This window comes from Sparus aurata, chromosome 20 (assembly GCF_900880675.1).
Source record: "Sparus aurata chromosome 20, fSpaAur1.1, whole genome shotgun sequence".
NCBI classification, from domain to species: domain Eukaryota; kingdom Metazoa; phylum Chordata; class Actinopteri; order Spariformes; family Sparidae; genus Sparus; species Sparus aurata.
In genome coordinates, this window is record NC_044206.1 from 10,262,104 (window position 1) to 10,280,655 (window position 18,552).

The 18,552-nt window shown below is 43.1% G+C and overlaps 1 protein-coding gene across 1 annotated transcript in view; it reads left to right on the top strand.

Annotated features, from left to right (window-relative positions):
• The window catches only part of arhgap17a (Rho GTPase activating protein 17a), a 36,040-nt gene that overhangs the window by 12,896 nt on the left and 4,592 nt on the right, over positions 1 to 18,552 (top strand). The window contains 17 exon segments of the mRNA XM_030400186.1: positions 5,164 to 5,268; positions 5,943 to 6,019; positions 6,718 to 6,829; positions 7,611 to 7,687; positions 8,162 to 8,279; positions 9,200 to 9,268; positions 9,469 to 9,550; positions 10,588 to 10,715; positions 12,798 to 12,909; positions 14,034 to 14,115; positions 14,288 to 14,368; positions 14,455 to 14,568; positions 14,772 to 14,863; positions 16,029 to 16,153; positions 16,155 to 16,177; positions 16,500 to 16,787; positions 17,494 to 17,642. Of these exon segments, the coding sequence (XP_030256046.1) occupies positions 5,164 to 5,268; positions 5,943 to 6,019; positions 6,718 to 6,829; positions 7,611 to 7,687; positions 8,162 to 8,279; positions 9,200 to 9,268; positions 9,469 to 9,550; positions 10,588 to 10,715; positions 12,798 to 12,909; positions 14,034 to 14,115; positions 14,288 to 14,368; positions 14,455 to 14,568; positions 14,772 to 14,863; positions 16,029 to 16,153; positions 16,155 to 16,177; positions 16,500 to 16,787; positions 17,494 to 17,642 (1,834 nt within the window).

Sequence of the window (18,552 nt, forward strand, 5' to 3'; positions counted from 1 at the left end):
CATATAGTCAATACAAGCAAAAATCAGTTCTACACAAATATAACGCAAAAATCTAAAATGTTGAAAAAATATTTTGTCTGTTTTTAAAAGCCAGAATTTGACTTGGTGCGGTTTTTAGTGTGCCACTGTTTATTACACATTAATTCATTTTTTCCTTTAGTAATAATCTTATGCTATAAAAACTAGAGACTATCTTGCCATGGGATCACAACCAGCCACCAAAATGTTCATGTTCCGATCCATGAGTTCATAATGTAGTGATCACTACATTATGACATGAGTACTCAGTAGTCATGGGTTAAACCATGCCCATTTTTAATAAACGCCTTTATTTTGATCTCGTACACAACTGTAAAGTTTCCTGACTGTATCTTGCACAATTGAGGTCAAGAGCCTGGCAAAGTACTCTAAATCATGTCCGGGCTACAACAGGATTCTCTAGGATTCTCACAGTTAACCATGATGACGCACACAGACCGACAAAGTGGAAAACATTGGTAGGAGACGCTGATCGGCCGGAAATTAACATAAACGTACTCGTCTTACTGATTCATATAACAGTTATTCAGCCCCTATTTCTTTTATGTTTCTTTTCTCAACACCAGTTAGCTTTCTTCTTTTCCAGATAACTCATCTGCAACACTTCTGCACTGACTTATCTTAATAGCACAAGCTTACTAGGGCAGTACTTGATGCAAAACAAACACTAAAGCAGTGAGCACTTTTCACAACGCACATGCTAAATTTAGTTTAGATGGTGTCTGACTAAAGCTTAAAGAGCAGCTGGACCATGTGCTGACTAGACTCATATGTATGCATGTTTTCACGACAGCCATACAACAGCTGACATCACTGATTAAACCCTACTCTCTGGTTGACGATTGCCTTCAAACTCTCTGGACTGTTGCCGACACATGATCGAGAAGCACATCTGCAGTAACAAGAAGGGCTGTGGATGCGTCTGCCATGTATAAGTGACATACAGCTACAGTGTATAGCTCTGTGCGGTGCGTGGGAAAGCTGCTGGTGCAGGTGGGGTCGGGACAAAATCCTGGCTGCTCAGCAAAGACATTCCTGAGATGAAGATCATCTTTGTGTTTGCATGGGAGGCGTCATAAACAAACTCAGCTGGCTTTGCCTTACTACTCGAGAACACCCAAAGGAACAATGTCTGACACCCTTTAATCTTTTCTGTTCTTATTATTATTCACCCCACCCTCTGTTATAGCCGGCGCATAAACAAGAACAGCACAGTCGTCTCTCTGAGGTGATACTGGCCTTCACACGGGCAAAACTGTATTTGAGTGACAGCTAGAACATCAGAGTTGGAGCCTAGAGCTGGCATGGGTAGCTGTAATGCAAGTGGACAAGCGAACAGTGGTGACTAAGCTCTTAGGATACCTTTCACCAAAGAGAGGATGTTATAGTTCTAAGTCTGACAATTGAATTTCACTGTGCCTCAGACACACACTTGTTCTGCCTTTTCTCTGGAAAACAGCTGTTAAGACTCTGTGGGCTTTGTCTCTCACTTCATAGGAACATTGTTGTCTGATGAAGGAAGGAGAGTTTGAAATCGATATGTCACACCTCGCTTCAACAGAAATTCTCAGTTTATTCTTTGGTTGATAGAAAAGGCATCCTTTGATATTCGTGCAGTGTTGCTTTGTGAGCTGTGTTCTTTTCTTAGCCTCCCACTACAGACAGGAATCTTCTTCATCATTTCCCTGAACGGTTTTCCAGGGAAGTGATAGTGATCATTTTTACTGTGAAATTTTCCTTTAATCACGTACTCTTAGCCCTTTCAAGGAAAATGTAACTGAAAATTGGCATACGAAGTGAACCATGGAAGCAACATCTGAGATTCGCTTTGTCTGAGTTTTAACTTTGCTTAGCTCATCATGCACATCAGCTGCACCCAGTCAACTCTGTGTGGTCACCCAGTTTGGTCCCTTTATTTGATCCCATTTACGTCCCAGGTGCGAGTCCTCGGAATCTGGCCTATTCCTAGCCTCTTCATCTCAAGCCCTTTTCTGAATATGTTCCTCCAGGGTGCCAAAGAGCCACCCAGCATTCTTTTTCCAGCTGTCCATTCCTTACTGCTCCCTTGCATATCATATCAGCTCACCCACAGTGGGCATACCCACCAGAAATACACCAGAAATACCAGGGTGCCTGCTTGCACACACACTTCTTGTTCCATGTTTATTCCTTCCTTAAATCCTTATTAAAAAGATGATTTATAAATGATGTTGAGAGTACACTTAAAGGTATAATATGAAACGATTCTTCTCAAAATTGTTTACAAACAACTACATTTTTTAGTTGAGTTGTGTTCTTACAGTATTCTAAATGTTTCTCACAATGTCCAATTTCAGAGAAATTTAAGTCCACACGTGTTCATCCCAAACAGCCTGATTACTTTACTGTACATTAGCCATAAACTAGCAAGCGAAAACATGTGGAGGATGTCTGTATCTGTGTCTTTGCATTCAGGAAAATTACTGATCATCATATATACCAGAGAGTCAAGTTCCAGCTTCAGTCGACACTCAAAATTACAGATTTTGGTAGAGACCAATAGCAGCAGAAATGACATATTCTGTGTTAGAAACAATTAAGAAACACAAACAGCAACAGAACACAGTTGGAGCCATTTAAGATTGCCTCAATTAGCTAGTAATCATTACTAATTATTAGGTACAATAATGTTAAGTTTTAACATGTATTGTAAAGTGTTCTGTGCGTGCAACAAAGAAACCAAAGCAGCTTTCCTAACTTTTGCTTTTGCATTCGGGACTTTGAGCATTCAGTCATGTAATTGGGTCAAATATTGACTAAGGGACCAAGTGATGCACGATGCCATTGTACGTAGGCTTTAAGAGTTGTGTAAATAAATAGAAACCAATGTGTGTCACTTCTTACTGTTAGCCAACCCACTCTTCTCATACAAGATGCAATGGTGAGTCGGACTGTCACCAGTCATGAGCAATGTTAAAAAAAAAGGTAGCAACCAGCTGTTTTGTACACTTCTGCCATGTATCCCCAATATAAACAAAGACTATTTTGTCTGCCATCAGTGGCTCACTGCATAACTCCACCATTAATGCATCATGTTATTTTTGTTCATTCTAGACTTGTCCAGACATGTTCACGCCCTTCCACTTAGGAACCAATAAACAAATACAGACAGAAATACAGACACCCTCTCTGTCTCTTTCCCCCGTCTATCCCGCTCAGTTATTGGGATTCCCTGCTCGGTGATGCGTCATGGGATTGACCGTGGGTTGACGTCAAGGCATTGCAGGAGGAAACACACACCCTGCCGCCTGCCTTTTACCCGAGGTTCTCCCACTCCTCCACATGTTTTATTTTTTGACTGCATGGTGGTGTGTGAGTCCAAGCCCAGTCTGTGACAATGAAAGGAAGAAGAATACTCCCGGTGCCATGTAACCCAAACATTTCCAATACACCCACACAGGAACATCGTCCCTCTTGGAGCACTAGGGAGGGGAATCCCCTGCTCGTTTTTGTGCCAGGTACTAACAGGGTTGAGACTACGCAGCGTTCCCAAGCCTTTAGCCTATGGAAGCAGAGTGTTTCTCTGTGTGTGTATACATGTGTGAGTGTGCGTTTTGGTGAAGTTTGTATTTGAGCCAGCTGTTTTGGGAATGCCGGGGGCCAACACAGGTCGGGAATGACGTAAGAGTGCGAGAACCGAGAGAGGGAAAGGAGAAAGGGGGGGTGTATACAGAGGCGGATATCTGCTGTGGAATTCCTGAGATCCGACTCCGTTCTGTTTTTGGAACACAATTGTTTGGTATTTGGTTGATCCTCCCTTTGCATTTGTCTCCCTCCGTTTCTGCTCATTTTGCCCTCTAGACCTCAGTGTTCCCATTTATATTTGGAGCACTGTTTGTCCCGACTCTCGAGGACATGTGTGTCCCTGTAAGAGGCTCCCGCTGTCTCTCACCGGTTGTTTTTTTTAATTTAGTCAGAAAACAGAAGGCACACCTGTTCTGTTTGGAAACGGTGCATGCAATCCACTTTTGACTTTCTCACAAGGGCTGCCAACATAAACCAGTTCTTTGCCACACTTTATAAAGTAGATTCAAACAGTAACTCGCAATCATCAGTTCTATTCATGGAGTGACACAGCCAGCCTAATGTTGACACTGACTGTCGCAGTCAGACACCTGGCTTGACAAGGACAGCGAATAGTCATCCCGCAGAGCTTCAGTTGGCCTCTGTCCTTAAGCCAGAATAGCCGTGACTCCCATCAATGCCAGTATTATATGTTGACAGGCTAAAAGCACAGAGTGGATCTGTGTAGTTAGGCAAGCAGACAGGAGAAAGCCTGTGTAATCAAAAAGACCTTTTTTTAAAGAAACCTCTCGCCCTCGGTCGCAGCCCAGCGGCCGTTGCTATAGAGACGCTTCCGATGAGTCATGTGTTTCACAGATAACATTCCAGCGTTGTTCCGCGGGGACAAGCCGTATCCATCATGCATGACCTCTGACCTCTGACTCCCTCAAGGCAGCTACAAATTAAATATGTTCATCAGCCACCGACAGCACAGAAACTGTTGGTTAATGGAGACGATGTTGTTGGTGTGGATGAGATTAAGCTAAAAACGTGGCAGGCTGTTGTCTAGTCCCAGTATTTTCAGTATTAGAATGAAGCTTCTGTTATGGTTTAATTTTCGAGAACACAAATTTCTACAATAAAACGTTTAAATATGAAATTGTCTTTTTACATGTTGACTTATGATGCTGCTAAATCTTCTTCATAAATCTTCTTCTTCTTCCTCTTCCTCTTCCTCTTCACCTTCTTCTTCTTCTTCTTCTTCTTCTTCACCTTGTTCTTCTTCTTCACCTTCTTCTTCTTCTTCCTCTTCACCTTCTTCTTCTTCTTCTTCTTGTTCTTCATCTTCACCTTCTTCTTCTTCTTTGTCTTCTCACCTTCTTCTTCTTCACTTCCTGTTTGTTATTATTGCCCCTGTAAATCATGTGTAATTTGATTATCAATCAATGATATTTAAAGAATTCAAAGTTATTGGAGATATTGAATTCAGTAATGACCAGACTGATAACTGATTGATCCCTTACATGTATATAGAAGATATTTGCTAAAAATCTGTTCTTCCTTGTTTTGTCTCATGCACAGATTGAGCGGCGCATGGAGTTGGTGCGTGTGGTGTCCCACAACACACACAAGAGGATGGTGTCATGTCTACAGGGACACATCGGTGCAGATGCAGAGAAGAGACATGTGAGACATCAAAGCCTTTGTCATAGCTCCAGTTAACTTTTTAAACAAACTAACCAGATCAGCTGTTCCAGGATGTGTGAAAATGTTTGCCTCCCCCACACATTTTGAGTTGTCATTTTTTAAAGCGTCCACAGTAGGCATTCAGTCGATGATTTATTTTTTGTGTTTTCTACCCCACAAAACCCCCCAAAATGCACCACAGTCCGTACCACGCCTCTATACAGGAAATGGTCAGGTAAAAACACAGATTACTTGTTCCTCCACCTCTCTGGTTCTCGGCACCACTTGCTCCATTTCCCATTCAGACATCTGTCATCTTTATTCACCGTGCATGACCCTCTTTGCCTTTTGGGATTCTCTGGTAAAAACAGGATGTCGAACTCTCATAAATGTTTTACACTATTGTGTAACTTTGAAATTGATGGACGTCTGACTTCCCTAGTTTGCATCTTAAATCCCATTTAACGTCTGTATTTTCCCCCTGTGCTCAGAAAACTCTCTTCCTCTTTCCTGGCTGTGAATTTACTGCTCAATGGAAAGTCCTTGGTGAATTTTCCATTGGCTTGAACGTCAAATACTGAAACTGCTATATAGAAATGGGTGCATGTAGTTTGTGTCTTAATATATATGTCTAATCATGTGTGCATCTGTTTTTCTGCTACTCACACACACAGAAAAAGCTTCCTCTGACTTCACTATCCCAGGCGATGGTGGAAGGTGGAAACCAGCTGGGAGAGGACTCCTTGATAGGGTGAGTTTGTGATTGATTGACAGGCCGGATAACCAACCTCTCCTCCTTGGCAACTGTTGTTAATGGAGCAGATGCACCCAAGGGAGTGTGAAATATGAGGACACGCATTTGGGGCAAGCAATCTGCCCGGTTTGGTTTTCTGTAGACAGGACTTTCAGCAGTTCCCCTTCCACGAGATTCAGATCACCCATTGTGACCGAGAGCAACACACGAAACGGGAGCAGACAGGTCGTAGTTGAGGATCTAGAAAGTGAATGTCTCCAAGTCTATGCTGTGGCGAGCGTGTGTCCGTCTGACAGTAATGAGGAAGGGAAAGTACGCTAGTTTATCTGCTGGTAAATGTGATGCATTCACGTAAAACAGTCAGCTTTAGACTGTGTTGTTCTTCATTTCAAGGCTTTCATTGGCCCAAAACCCGGATTCATGTAGATGAACTCGCACTAGGTCACTGTGCGCAGCCTGGCTTTGGGCAGCTAGAAGTGATGATGTTACAGTAACCTGGTTTTGTTTTCCGTTATTGACTGGGAACAGAGGAAGAGCCGCTGTCCCAGATTGTCATCCCTCTGTGTTTTTATATCTTGTCAGGAAGACCTTATGCCATCAATACTGCTGGCGTGATAATGAGACATGACTAGACAGACTAATGTTGAGGTTGTTGACACTCTTCCCTCTCGTTCTGCCGATGCGCGTGTTCACAGGAAGATGATGGAAGTGTGCGGCGATGCAGAGAACCGCCTGGCATCAGAGCTGATGCAACACGAGCTGCAGATAGAGAAGGACGTTCTGGATCCCCTCAGCCAGCTAGCAGAGGTAAGAAACCTCACAGCAACTCAAACACAAGTTAAATATTTCAAACACTTTCTCAGCTCTTTGCTTGTTTTTGAGCGCAGTCACACCCCTACTATTTGCTTTCTTTGGTCTAATAATGGTGGAATAGATTATTTAATAGGATTGTTGTACTTCTATCGTTTGGCCTGACACTGTATTGCTGCAAATGGAGCAGAGCTTTCAACAGAGGTTGAATGGACTCGAAAAAGTATGTTCCACATCGACCTGTTTTGGTAATGTAACCCTGTGAGGTTGGATAAGTCAAAACAAACTGATGCCAGTCCTGGTAACACTGGCTGAGCATGAGGCCTTTTCTCTTTGTCATGACAGACTGTGGGTTTGCCACCTGTTCATTTTGTTATGCCAAGTTTTCCAAACACAAGAAAATTTTGACTATCAGATATCTGTAACTTTGTACCTGTGAACACAACATCCAAAATCACATTGAGTTGTTTTCATGTAAGAGGTTGTGCCTTGCCCTTCTGGGCCAAGACCTCCAGTTACAGGCTTCTAACTGTGATTTTTCTGCAATGTTTAAGTGTGAACGTTGTCAAATAAGACCAAATGCTCCAAATCTTTGAATCAACCATTACAAACCTGCAAACAATCAGTGGTATTTTCTATTATTTTCTTGTTTCAAAGAAAAGTTCAGTGGAAAAATTGTCCTCCAGGAAGAATGATCAAAACAATGGTCTGATCTTTTTCATTCTGACTTCTCAGCCTCATTCAACTTGCATGTGTTGTGGATCTAATTCTTTTGTAGGTGGACATTCCCAACATCCTGAAGCAGAGAAAACAGCTGGCCAAATTGGTGCTGGACTATGATTCTGCCAGAGCAAGGTTTATCTCCGTCTAAATCTGACTCTTTTTAATGAAGTTGTATTTTTTCAATTTTAATGCTTTGTCAGTATATGTATCCAGACCATACTTTAGGACTGGTCTGGATACAATGTCTTGATTTTCAGCATAAACTGATGTTTCATCTCCCAAAAATCTTTTCATACTTAAAATAAAACCATCTGTTGCCATCTATTTGTTCCCTCCTGGTAACATACAATTAAATTATTCACAATTGCAGTTATAGTAATAAAGATGTGGTGATAAAAGATTAAAGAGTCTTTTGAGGTTCAGTAGCCGCTTGAATGTAACTCTTAAAACTGTATAAACTCTGACTCTTAAACAGTGTGATAATCTGAAAAAAAGAACTTTAATCAAAGCCAACCCACTCCTGACTGTCCATATTATTTCTATATCACAGAGAGTCTCATTCCATTTTTCCAATTTTCCATTTTTCCCTCATCTCCCCAAACTCAGATGGTTGCAGGCAACCAAGTCAATAATCTCAGGAACAAACACTCAGGCACTGACGGCCAAGGCTGACCTACTCAAGGAGGAGATGGATGAGGCCATGAACAAAGTGGAGCTTTGCAAGGTAACCAGCATGAATGTAGAAGACTCAGTTGTCTTTAAATGGAAAATGTTATGGTCTTATTGATTAAAGTCATAGCAGGGAATACCAGCAGCTATACACTGTCGGGGTCATGAAAAGAACCTTTGCTGGGTGGTTTGGAAAACTGACATTATGTCATTATATGTAGATGACAAGCTTTTAATAAATGAAGGCAACATAGTGTGTGGTTTATTTTCCAACCCTGCTTCTTACACTAGTAGAAGAGCTAGTGTCTTAGATCCTGAGTGAATGTGTAGGCCAGAGGTCATTTATGGCCTTATGAGTTCACAAAACTGGAAGTAGGCTTCATCATCAACAACTGGACTTCCCAAGACCCTCGGGCCCCCTGACCCAGTTTGCTGACACACACAGATGACTGAAAGTGCCCCGTCAGCTCAGCGTGTGTGTGTGTGTGTGTGTGTGTGTGTGTGTGTGTGTGTGTGTGTGTGTGTGTGTGTGTGTGTGTGTGTGTGTGTGTGTGTGTGTGTGTGTGTGTGTGTGTGTGTGTGTTTGCATCTCCTGAATTGAATCACTGGTGAGTTTCAGAGCTTAGCAGCCGCCTGATGTGTCAGGTTTTCTGTCCAGGAAGCACAGGGCCTTGTGTTTCCCCCTTCACAAGTTCTCCCTCCCCAGCCTCACCGAGCACTGCCAACAGCGGGAGGATTTATGACTCACACTGAGCACGGAGCCGAGGCTTAGCTGACCGCTGACGTCTGTCATTGTGCCACCTGAAATCCACATCCGTTTGATGGATGAGATGGAAGATGTTTGTTAAATTATTAAGAGTTTAGAGCAGGAAAGCCACCATTCTTGTTGTTATTGTATAGTAAAGTCTCATTGTGAAGATCATGCTTATCCCACTCAGTGCTCTAACAGTCTAAATTCCTGTCTTTATCACCCAGGATCAGCTGGCTGCAGACATGTACAGCTTTTTCTCAAAAGAAGGGGACTATGCCCGCTACTTTGTAACAGTGAGTACAGCATGTCAACAAGCCAAACATGTGTTTCTGTGGGAATGTTCACAGCTGCACAGGAACTGGGGAACATAGACTTGGCCAGCCATTTTATTTACTTTGCTGTCATGTCTTTTACTGCTCGTCTGATTTGACTCACCACCCCTCCACCCACCCCATCAATTCCTCTCTGTGGTTTTTCTTTTTTGTTTCTGTAGCTCTTAGAAGCTCAAGCTGATTACCACAGAAAGTCTCTCACTGTTCTGGAGAATGTCTTGCCAACCATCCAGGCACAGCAAGGTAATAACACGTTCACGCACATGCAAAAAACACAGCAGCGTTGTTGAAAGAAGCTGCATACAAGACGGCTCTGTGCGGCGCGTGATGTAGGACCTCTTGACATGTTTCCTGGAGGACGCACGTGTGCCTTTTCCCCCTGTTTTTTCTGTGGTTCCTGTGTTGTTCGGTGTCCCTTTTTAAACAACCCTTTTCCTGTTGCACACTGGGGACGCTTGAGAAGCGTGCTCAAAGGTGTTGCTAAGAGGAAAAACAGTTTCTCATTCCCTTTTCCAACTGGCTTGAGAAATGAAACCAGCTACTGTACCTTTCAATTATATCACTCTGCTGTGTTTTTCTACCAGAAGTTGTTCCAGTTGCGGTAATAGTTAAAGGCCACAACTGAGGCCCAGATATTAAAGAATAGTCTTTTGTTTTCACCGTTCTGCCCTCCAGAGGTAATCAAATTTTCCGTTTTGCAAACATGTCTCCTCCCTAAGCTCCTTCACTAGGTTTTTTTTTGCCTGTTTCGCACTCGTGTGTGCCGTGTCTTATTCAAGGACCTTGTTTTTTTTTTTCTGCGCTGAACACATGTGGTCCAAACCAGACGAGCCTGGTCTCCCAGCATGTGGCGATGACTCACGAGCTCCACACACACCCACCCACCCACCCCTGCTCGCATCGCACCCACCTGGGTTTTTGCGAGCCTCCCCCCCTTCTCGCTCCTCTGCCTCCATGTTCACTTGCAGATTATTACCTCACACACACACACACACACATACACAGATAAACACAGAGCGACGGCTTGCTCAGAGCATGTGGTTATTATTTGACGGCACCCTGTAAGGGGAGTGAGGACCGGTTTAGGAACCAGCCCGAGGGAGAGCTGTTGACCCAGAAATCTGTCATCCAGACCAGCAACAGGCTGGTTCACAGAGTTATTTAGATATTTATTTGTTTATTTATGCATACCAGCATGGTAGAAGGGGAACAAAACTATTCTGCAACAGTATGACTTAAAAAAAGTGTTGTATGGCTGACTCTCTCTTCTTTGTGTTCAGACTCGTGGACAGAGAAGCCTGCGTTTGGCACTGGGCTGGACGAACACCTGAAGAGAAGTGGAAGAGAGATCGCCCTGCCGTTAGAGGCCTGTGTCATGATGCTTCTAGAGACTGGCATGAAAGAGGAGGTAAGGATACAGGGGAGGGTTAGAGAGGCAAAGGACATGGAAATCAGGATCGATCAAAATGTACTTTCAATTTCGATCATGGTGATTATTTTATTTGAACTTGCCTAACCCCATCTTGCAAGAAGCCATCTGGATAAAGTCAAACTGTTGTTGTAAAGTTCCCCTATCCTGGAGACCTCTGGCTCTGCATGTTTTAGATGTTTCTCCAACACTTTGTGTTACACTCATCAAATGTATTGTTGTTATCAGGCTGGAGAAACATCTAAAACACGCAGGGCAGAAACAGGATTGACAACCACTGGCCTACATTTTCAAGAGCAGTACTTTTCTAATATCCTGCTGTTGATTCATTTTAAATGTTTGTAGAAGGAGTTGCCGACTGTGGTGACTACAAAATGAATTAGCGCCCACCTCTGCAGCTCTGGAGCTTTTTATTCTCATTTGAATGACTCAATCACAGAGAGTTAAATTGTTAAGATAAATTACTTTTTTGAAATTTAGTTTAAAACATTTAGAAACTAAAATTCTCACCAGAAAGCTATGAAATAACAGTTATGACGTTATGTCAGGGGCGTGTATGTCCAAAGCTCCTGTGCTAGCAGTGTAGCACCAACACTTCCAAGGTAATCCGGTTAGCTGCATGACTAACTGAGCCAACAGAGTCTACAGTCACGAAATATGATATGAAATAATGTATAAACAGAATATACAGTGTACAGCAATCATGCCTCAATTTGTTTTCAGTATGAAATCAACAAGTGACCAATACTTACATATTGAAGAAGTACATTTCTTTGTTTTCTGGAGTAGCTCATTTGAATACACAAGACATTTGAAGATAGCAGTGTCTGCCTGTGCGTTCTCTGCCCGGAACCAAAGTCTTGTTCTTCACAGACTGTAAGTGATTTTTCACTCACAAATTTGGAGGTGGGGACCAAAAGTGAGCTCAAAGTAAAGTGAATTTTGGCCTCCATTTTGGAATAAATAACGAGTGTTTACTTCAGTTTGCCACATTTTGCTTTTATCGATTGAGGTTTGTTTTTTTTTCTTGAATTTTACTTTCCACTTAAGTATTTAATGTACAAAGTGAAAGTAAGCTTCAAGACATGGAAACCCATCTAATGTCTGGGCTGTTTGTAGAAGCCAGTAACTCTATTGACGTCTGAGGTCAGATGTTTTGCAGCTTGGTTTCAGCTTTAAACAATAACCAACCATCCAACATTTGTGGTTTACAAGTCACTTGTTATCTTACTTTCAGCTGATTCCCTCTTCAGTATTTCATAACACGGAATGAGATTTTTTTGTATAACTGACTCGACTGCTCTTGTGTCACCACAGAAGTAAGAGAAGTGCAGACGTAGCTCATTAAATGTCATATGGAGCTGTGGCTGCGATTAGAGGCTCCGCTGGTCATTGATATAATTGAAACCAAGCTGTATATTGTTTGTTCACATGAACATCTTAAGGCGGACAGATGAGATTAAACAGGGGAAACTCCTGCATTTTCAAAATAAACTTACAAAGAAAGTGTCGCCTGTTATGCTGCAGTGTTGATTTATGAAATGTTTGTGATGTCCCCTCCCCAAAACAAATTTAGAATACAATAGAATCTACTTGTCTCCTGTCTATAAATCAGATTCCTGTGTGTGTGTGTGAGTGTGTGTGTGTGTACGTGTCTGTGTCTGTGCAGAGCAGTGCTAGAGAGAGTGCAAGTGTTAACTGCAAAGCACATTATTTGTCTCCCTATTTATCCCCTGGTGAGTCCAGTCTGTGTCATTATGGTGTGAAGACAGCCTTTGTTTATGTGTCAAAGTAAAGAGCTAGCTGTGCTCTGAGTGGTGGGTGTGTTTGTTTGCCGATTTTAAGGTTTCATTATGTGCAGCTGGCAGGGGGAGTTTATGTAGCAGGATTTATACAGAGCCGATCTGTATTGGAGCGTTAGGCAAGTGCGCGCGAGTGTGTACGTTTCAGTGAAAGCACAGGGTTTGTGTGCGCATTGAATGGCTTCATGTATCTTTGTTTTTGCACGCTGGTGATGTTACTGTGGTTCATTTGTTCGTGTGTGTGTGTGTTTTGTGTCAGGGTCTATTCAGAATCGCAGCAGGGGCATCCAAGCTTAAGAAACTAAAGGCAGCGCTGGATTGTTCCACGTCGCAACTGGAGGAGTTCTACTCAGACCCCCACGCTGTCGCTGGTATGTCCCAAACCAGAGCTAATAGTTAACGAAAATGATTATTTCTTCTTTATTCCAATTCATTAATTTACAGACATTAGAATGGAAACAAACAACTTTGTAACTTTCCCTCCAAGTGGTTTCAAGAGGTATTTTGTTGGCACCGCTGTCACAAAGACAACAGGATCACTAACGCTAGCAGCCAGAAGAAAACGTAGATATTTGACAACTTGGCTTCCGCCAGGAGTCCGACCGCTGTCTAAACAAAAGACAACCATAAGAGACCCCCATCTTGATGATATGATACAGGCAGAGTAAAACAAGCTTCTTTTTAATAAGTGGACCAATAGCTACTGGGGAAGCTACTCCCTTTTGCCTTGAATCAAGCTTTAATTTTTCCTTTAAAAACTCCAACCCCGTGGCCGACAGAAAAGTATAGTATACTGCAAGTGAGCTTTATTGGGAACCAATCTAAAAGTTGTCCACTTAAAAATCCCTGAACGATAAGGTTGTGTTACTTTAGGCTGTTGAAATGTATTTAAATGCAAGAATTTGTGTTTTCTTGTCATATCAGAATCTAAAGGTCACTGTCTTAGTATAGGAATTCCCAATCAAAGATGTTTATCACACTTTGCAGAGAATCTGTTTGAGCTCTACTTGAAATCAATTGACCCTTCCAAAGTCCAAATTGACCGCCTTTTTCAGTCAGTGACAGTTGAGCAAGCTTAGTACCTCAATGTACCTCGATCAACTTCCGCGTTTACTGTTAAACCTAAATGCTTAGAATAGAAACTGTCTATCTGGTTAAACAGGACCAGTGACGTCATGTTTTTTATTGTCAAACTTTTCTGACCTAGCAGTCATAGCTAAGGGGGGGCAGGACTTAGGATCGGTCAATTAGTCGATCTATCAGTAAGCAGTCAACTATGAAATAAACTCCAAACAATTGAAATGATTTATGATTTGAGTGATTTTTTAAGAATAAGCTTCCAAATTCTCTGACTTCTGCATTATGTACCAAACAATTAATTGATAAACAGAGAAAATTCACAGTTCGATCGATAATGAAAATAATAGGTAGTTTTCAGCTGTGATTTTAAGTGATGTTTTTTTGCTAATAAATCTGTGTGAATATGTTGTTTCAGGAGCACTGAAGTCCTACCTGAGGGAGCTGCCCGAACCTCTTATGAGTTACCAGCTTTATGATGATTGGATTCAGGCATCCAGGCAAGGCTCATAATATTATTACTGCAAGTGAAATGTACCAGTATTGAGCGAATCTGTCACGGTGCAGCAAAGAGTAATGACAGGAAAATTAATTTGGGACACTGGGCCGTCTGGAGGCTGGACTAATAATGTGCTCAGCTTTCAATCATCTTACATTTTCCATCTTTTCCAGTGTGACGGACCCGGACAAGAGGCTCCAGGCGCTCTGGGTTGTTTGTGATAAGCTACCAAAGAACAACAAAACCAACCTGAGGTCAGTTCAGAGAAGTCATGACAGGCAGTGCTTCAGTTCCCTCTGTTGCACCTGTGCTCATAAACCACCATGTTTTTTTCCTGCAGGTATCTGGTGAAGTTTCTGTCCAAACTGGCTCAGGACAGCGAGGTGAACAAAATGACTCCGAGCAACATCGCCATCGTCCTGGGGCCCAACCTGCTCTGGGCCAAGACTGAGGGGTGAGAGAGGAAGATATTATTTCTAATACAATATTACATGTTAGTTTTAAACGAGAAGTGAAGCAATGATCTCCGAGAGGCACCGTCCTAGCTGAGGGTGCTGGAGATTTCTATAAACAACAGTCTGTTATTTTAGCTTTCAGTCAACGGCTCATTATGCTAGAAGGCATCTCATTTTTGCCCATGTGTACGTGTCCACCCAGGACTCTAGCTGAGATGGCTGCAGCTACCTCTGTGCACGTGGTGGCCATCGTGGAGCCCATCATCCAGCACGCTGACTGGTTCTTTCCTGAGGGTAGGTTCTGTGGATGTCCACTATCTTGCGTCATTCTTAAGTTTCATGTTTTGTTCTGAATCACCATTCAGTAAAAAAAAATCTGTGTTAAGTTAAAGGACCACAGGCAACTTTTATTGGCCTATGGATACAATTAAATTCAGGGGGGAGAGACTTTGTCAGCAAGAAAACATCCATCATCATTTATTCTCAGCATTATTCATCATCCTTTCGATTCAGTCACATGAGGCTGATAAGCACTGGGTTCGATATTTTCCATAACTTTAAATATCCGTGAATCCAGATGTGTATGTAATGGATCAAAGACATAAGGGCATTCTGCATGTAGAAATGGTTGCTGTGCCTCTGAGCAGGACACAGTGCGTCTAAATATAGGCAAGAATGCAGCTTGTTATTCATGTGCAGTTGTTTGTTAAACGGGTAAGAAGCTGCAGAGAGAAAACACTGCTGCTCCACTGATAACTGTGTGCCGCTGTTAGTATTAGCACAGCGCACGTGTGGGCTTCAGAAGTCTCTACAGCTGTTAAAGCTAAAGGACGGCTGATCCAGCAGCGATCTGTTGACGCCGTCACTGAAACGGACGCAAAACTTTTTGTGGCATATTTCCTCATTTGCGCTCTCCTCACATGGTTTCTTTGAATCTCTCCACGTATTCTCGATGGGAGCCTCCCCTGTGATGGACTGTTGACAATGTGAAAGGTGTTTTCCCCAAGTAAGAATAAGCAATATGTAGGAATGGATAGTGCTCACTTGACTCTCTCCCCAGTGTTCATCTTGTTTTGCTAAGCTTGCAGAGCATGTGTGACTGGTCATATAATGTCAGCTCCTCTTTTACCCATAAAACCTTGTGTTGTGGGGTTTGTTTCCTGGGATCATGTTACAAACCATCTTAACAAGCTGCACCAGGGCTCACTTGGATGAACACCAAGCCCCTCATGGTCTAACATTTAATTAGGCTGTCCAGTCATCAGATTTCAGGTCAAGTAAAAAAAAAAAAAAAAAAAAAAAAAAAAAAAGTCATCTTTTTCTTGTGAGTGTTTTCAATTTGCTCTGTAATTTGACAGAGGAAGTGAAGTCTCCGCCTCTTTCCTGCAGAACCCTTGTACAAGTTTTAAGGCTATGCTTTTGGTTTCTGTCAATCTCTCCTCCTCCTCTGCTCTTCCAGATGTGGAGTTCAACGTGTCCGGCATGTTTGCGATGCCCACGCCGGCGTCCAACCACAACAACCACCTTGACTACGACTGCGGCACCATAGAGAGGAAGAGGCCCGTCAGTATGGTGGGACCGGAGAAACGACGCAACGCGCAAAGACAAGTAATGAACCCGGAGTGTCTCCTTGGAAACCTCCTCGTTTCCGAGGTTTCTCTGACTCACAACATTTCAACCCCAATTAATTGCCTCGGGAATAATTTTGGCTTTTAATCCAGATGCTTTTTCTGGTCCCTTTCTTTTGCTTCTCTTAAAATGTGGGTACATTTGACGGAGTCCTCATAATATGATCCTTAACATTGTTTTAAATAACCTCTCTCTGTGCTCTGGGATTATGGTGATTCTAACCTGTCACTCTCTGATCAAAGCTTCGGTGTTTTTGTTTTTTTCCCCCTTCCCTCACTGTCTCCCCGCTCTCCCTGTGTAGCACCCCTAACAAGCACTCGGACCACACCCTCCGTAGAGGCAGTAACACCTTAGGTAGAAAGCAGCACACTTCACCCGCCTTCCAGCCTCCTTTACCCCCTGTGGAGGCTCCGGGGCAGGGGCACGTGGCCGGGCAGGTCCCCCAGCCCTCCGCCGAGCCCCAGCCCCAGCCACAGGCTCCATCAGGGGGTTTTTCGGGGCCTGAAGCTTCCCAGCATAGCCTGGCGCAGAATCTGGCTGCTCTGGCAGCCGCTCAGCAGCTTCTAGCCCAGCACACAGAGGAGCTCAGGTAAGGGCTGATCTCTGGAGAATGACACCGCATGCCCAGACAGAGATACTTTGAGCTTAAGGGAAGACATTAGTGCCTTCTCCCCGCACAGCTGAGGTCCGTCTGATCGTAGCATCAATGTAGCGGATTGTTAATGCATGCGTCACTGGTATCTTGCAGACACAGCCTCTTCTTGCGGTCACTCGATGTTTCCGTAGCGAAAACCACAAGTTTTCTTACACCACCACCAGTTCCAGCTATGCAGACTTGTCCATGTTCAGCCCACAGACACGGCACAACAATGGCTTCTGTCATTCTGCTAACAGTCACTTGCAGGGGCCTCACGACTTCCCATCCCTCCGCTTTCCTCCCCAAATCTCTGGAATCAGCAGGACCTTCACACTAACTGGCCCAAACTGCTTTGAAAAGGCTGGACATTGGTGCCTGTTACGCAACCACTGAAGGGTGTCTTTGATTTAGTTGGTGAAAGGACAACATTCATATCCAGACAGATAACACTATTCAGCTCAGCATTCTTTTGGTCCCACGGACTGTTGGGAAGGTACTTTTTCAGATGAGACACCCAGATTAGTTTCACGAGGTTTTAAATTCTGCTCAAAGAATCAATAAAAAACCATCCAGTAGTGGATGTTGTTGTGTAAGCAGAGCCCAGAGTGTTAGAGAGCCTGTAGGTCTAAATTCTTTCTTTTTGTCTTCTTCCCCAAAGCAACCCAAAGCTGCGAGACTCCACGCCGGCCCAGACCCCTCTGCTCCAGAGGAACGGCTCTGGAGGTGGGGGCCAGGCCTCAGGGCAGCTGGGCACTGGGACACCCGGGGCTGGACCCATGGGGCCCAGCCCGCATATGATGCGCAGAGGTAAGAGGACACATCATAACAAGTATTCAGTTTAGCTCGACTGGACATGAAGATGTCTTAAAACTTGTTTTCCTCCCATATTGGGAAATATCTCAAATTTCTTATCATTTTATGAGAAGCCAAGAATGTTAATCCATAAAGTGACTCCTCGTACAGTGCTGTTGCTGCTAAATCGTCCACACTCGCAGCTCATCCGTCACGCAGCAGCCAGACTGAACTGGACTGCTCTGGTGATGATTCCACTGTGCACTCACTATCTTTAAATGAAAAGATTCTCAGACCTTTTCGATCACTTACAGAGTGAGGCTTTTGTGTAGCGCTGGCCTACATTTATGAGCTCCTGAGGCTTTATGAAGTCAACAGTTCATCCTTATGTCAAAGGTAGAGCGAACGTGCAGAGGCACTGTTTATTTGACTATGAATTGATGCACAGTTTTGTTCTTTTTGGGCTCTTAAAGAAAAAGTTTGACATATTGAGAAATAGGCAGCCAACTGTTGTGTGCAATTGTCCTTTTTACTTAAACTCAAGATTGGATCTTCTGGTAGCTATCTTTTTTTTTTTGTATTAATTCTTATATTATTTGTTATTTTATTTCATTGTTTAATTATGTCTCCACGCCGGCGACAGCTGTGGCTGGAGGCATTATGGTTTTGTGCTTTCCCATTCTTATGAAAACAACATCTCAAGAACACAGTGAGGGAATTCCTTTAAATTTGGTATGAATGTCCACACCGACTCAAGGCTGAACTGATCAGAATTTGTTGGTCAAAGGTCAAAGGTCAGGGTGACTGCGACCTCAAAAAACAGATTATGGGCTATACCTCAAGAATATATGTAGTACATTTAATAAAATCTGACATACAAATGTCTACTAGGATAAATTGATGAGGTATGACATTTGATATCCAA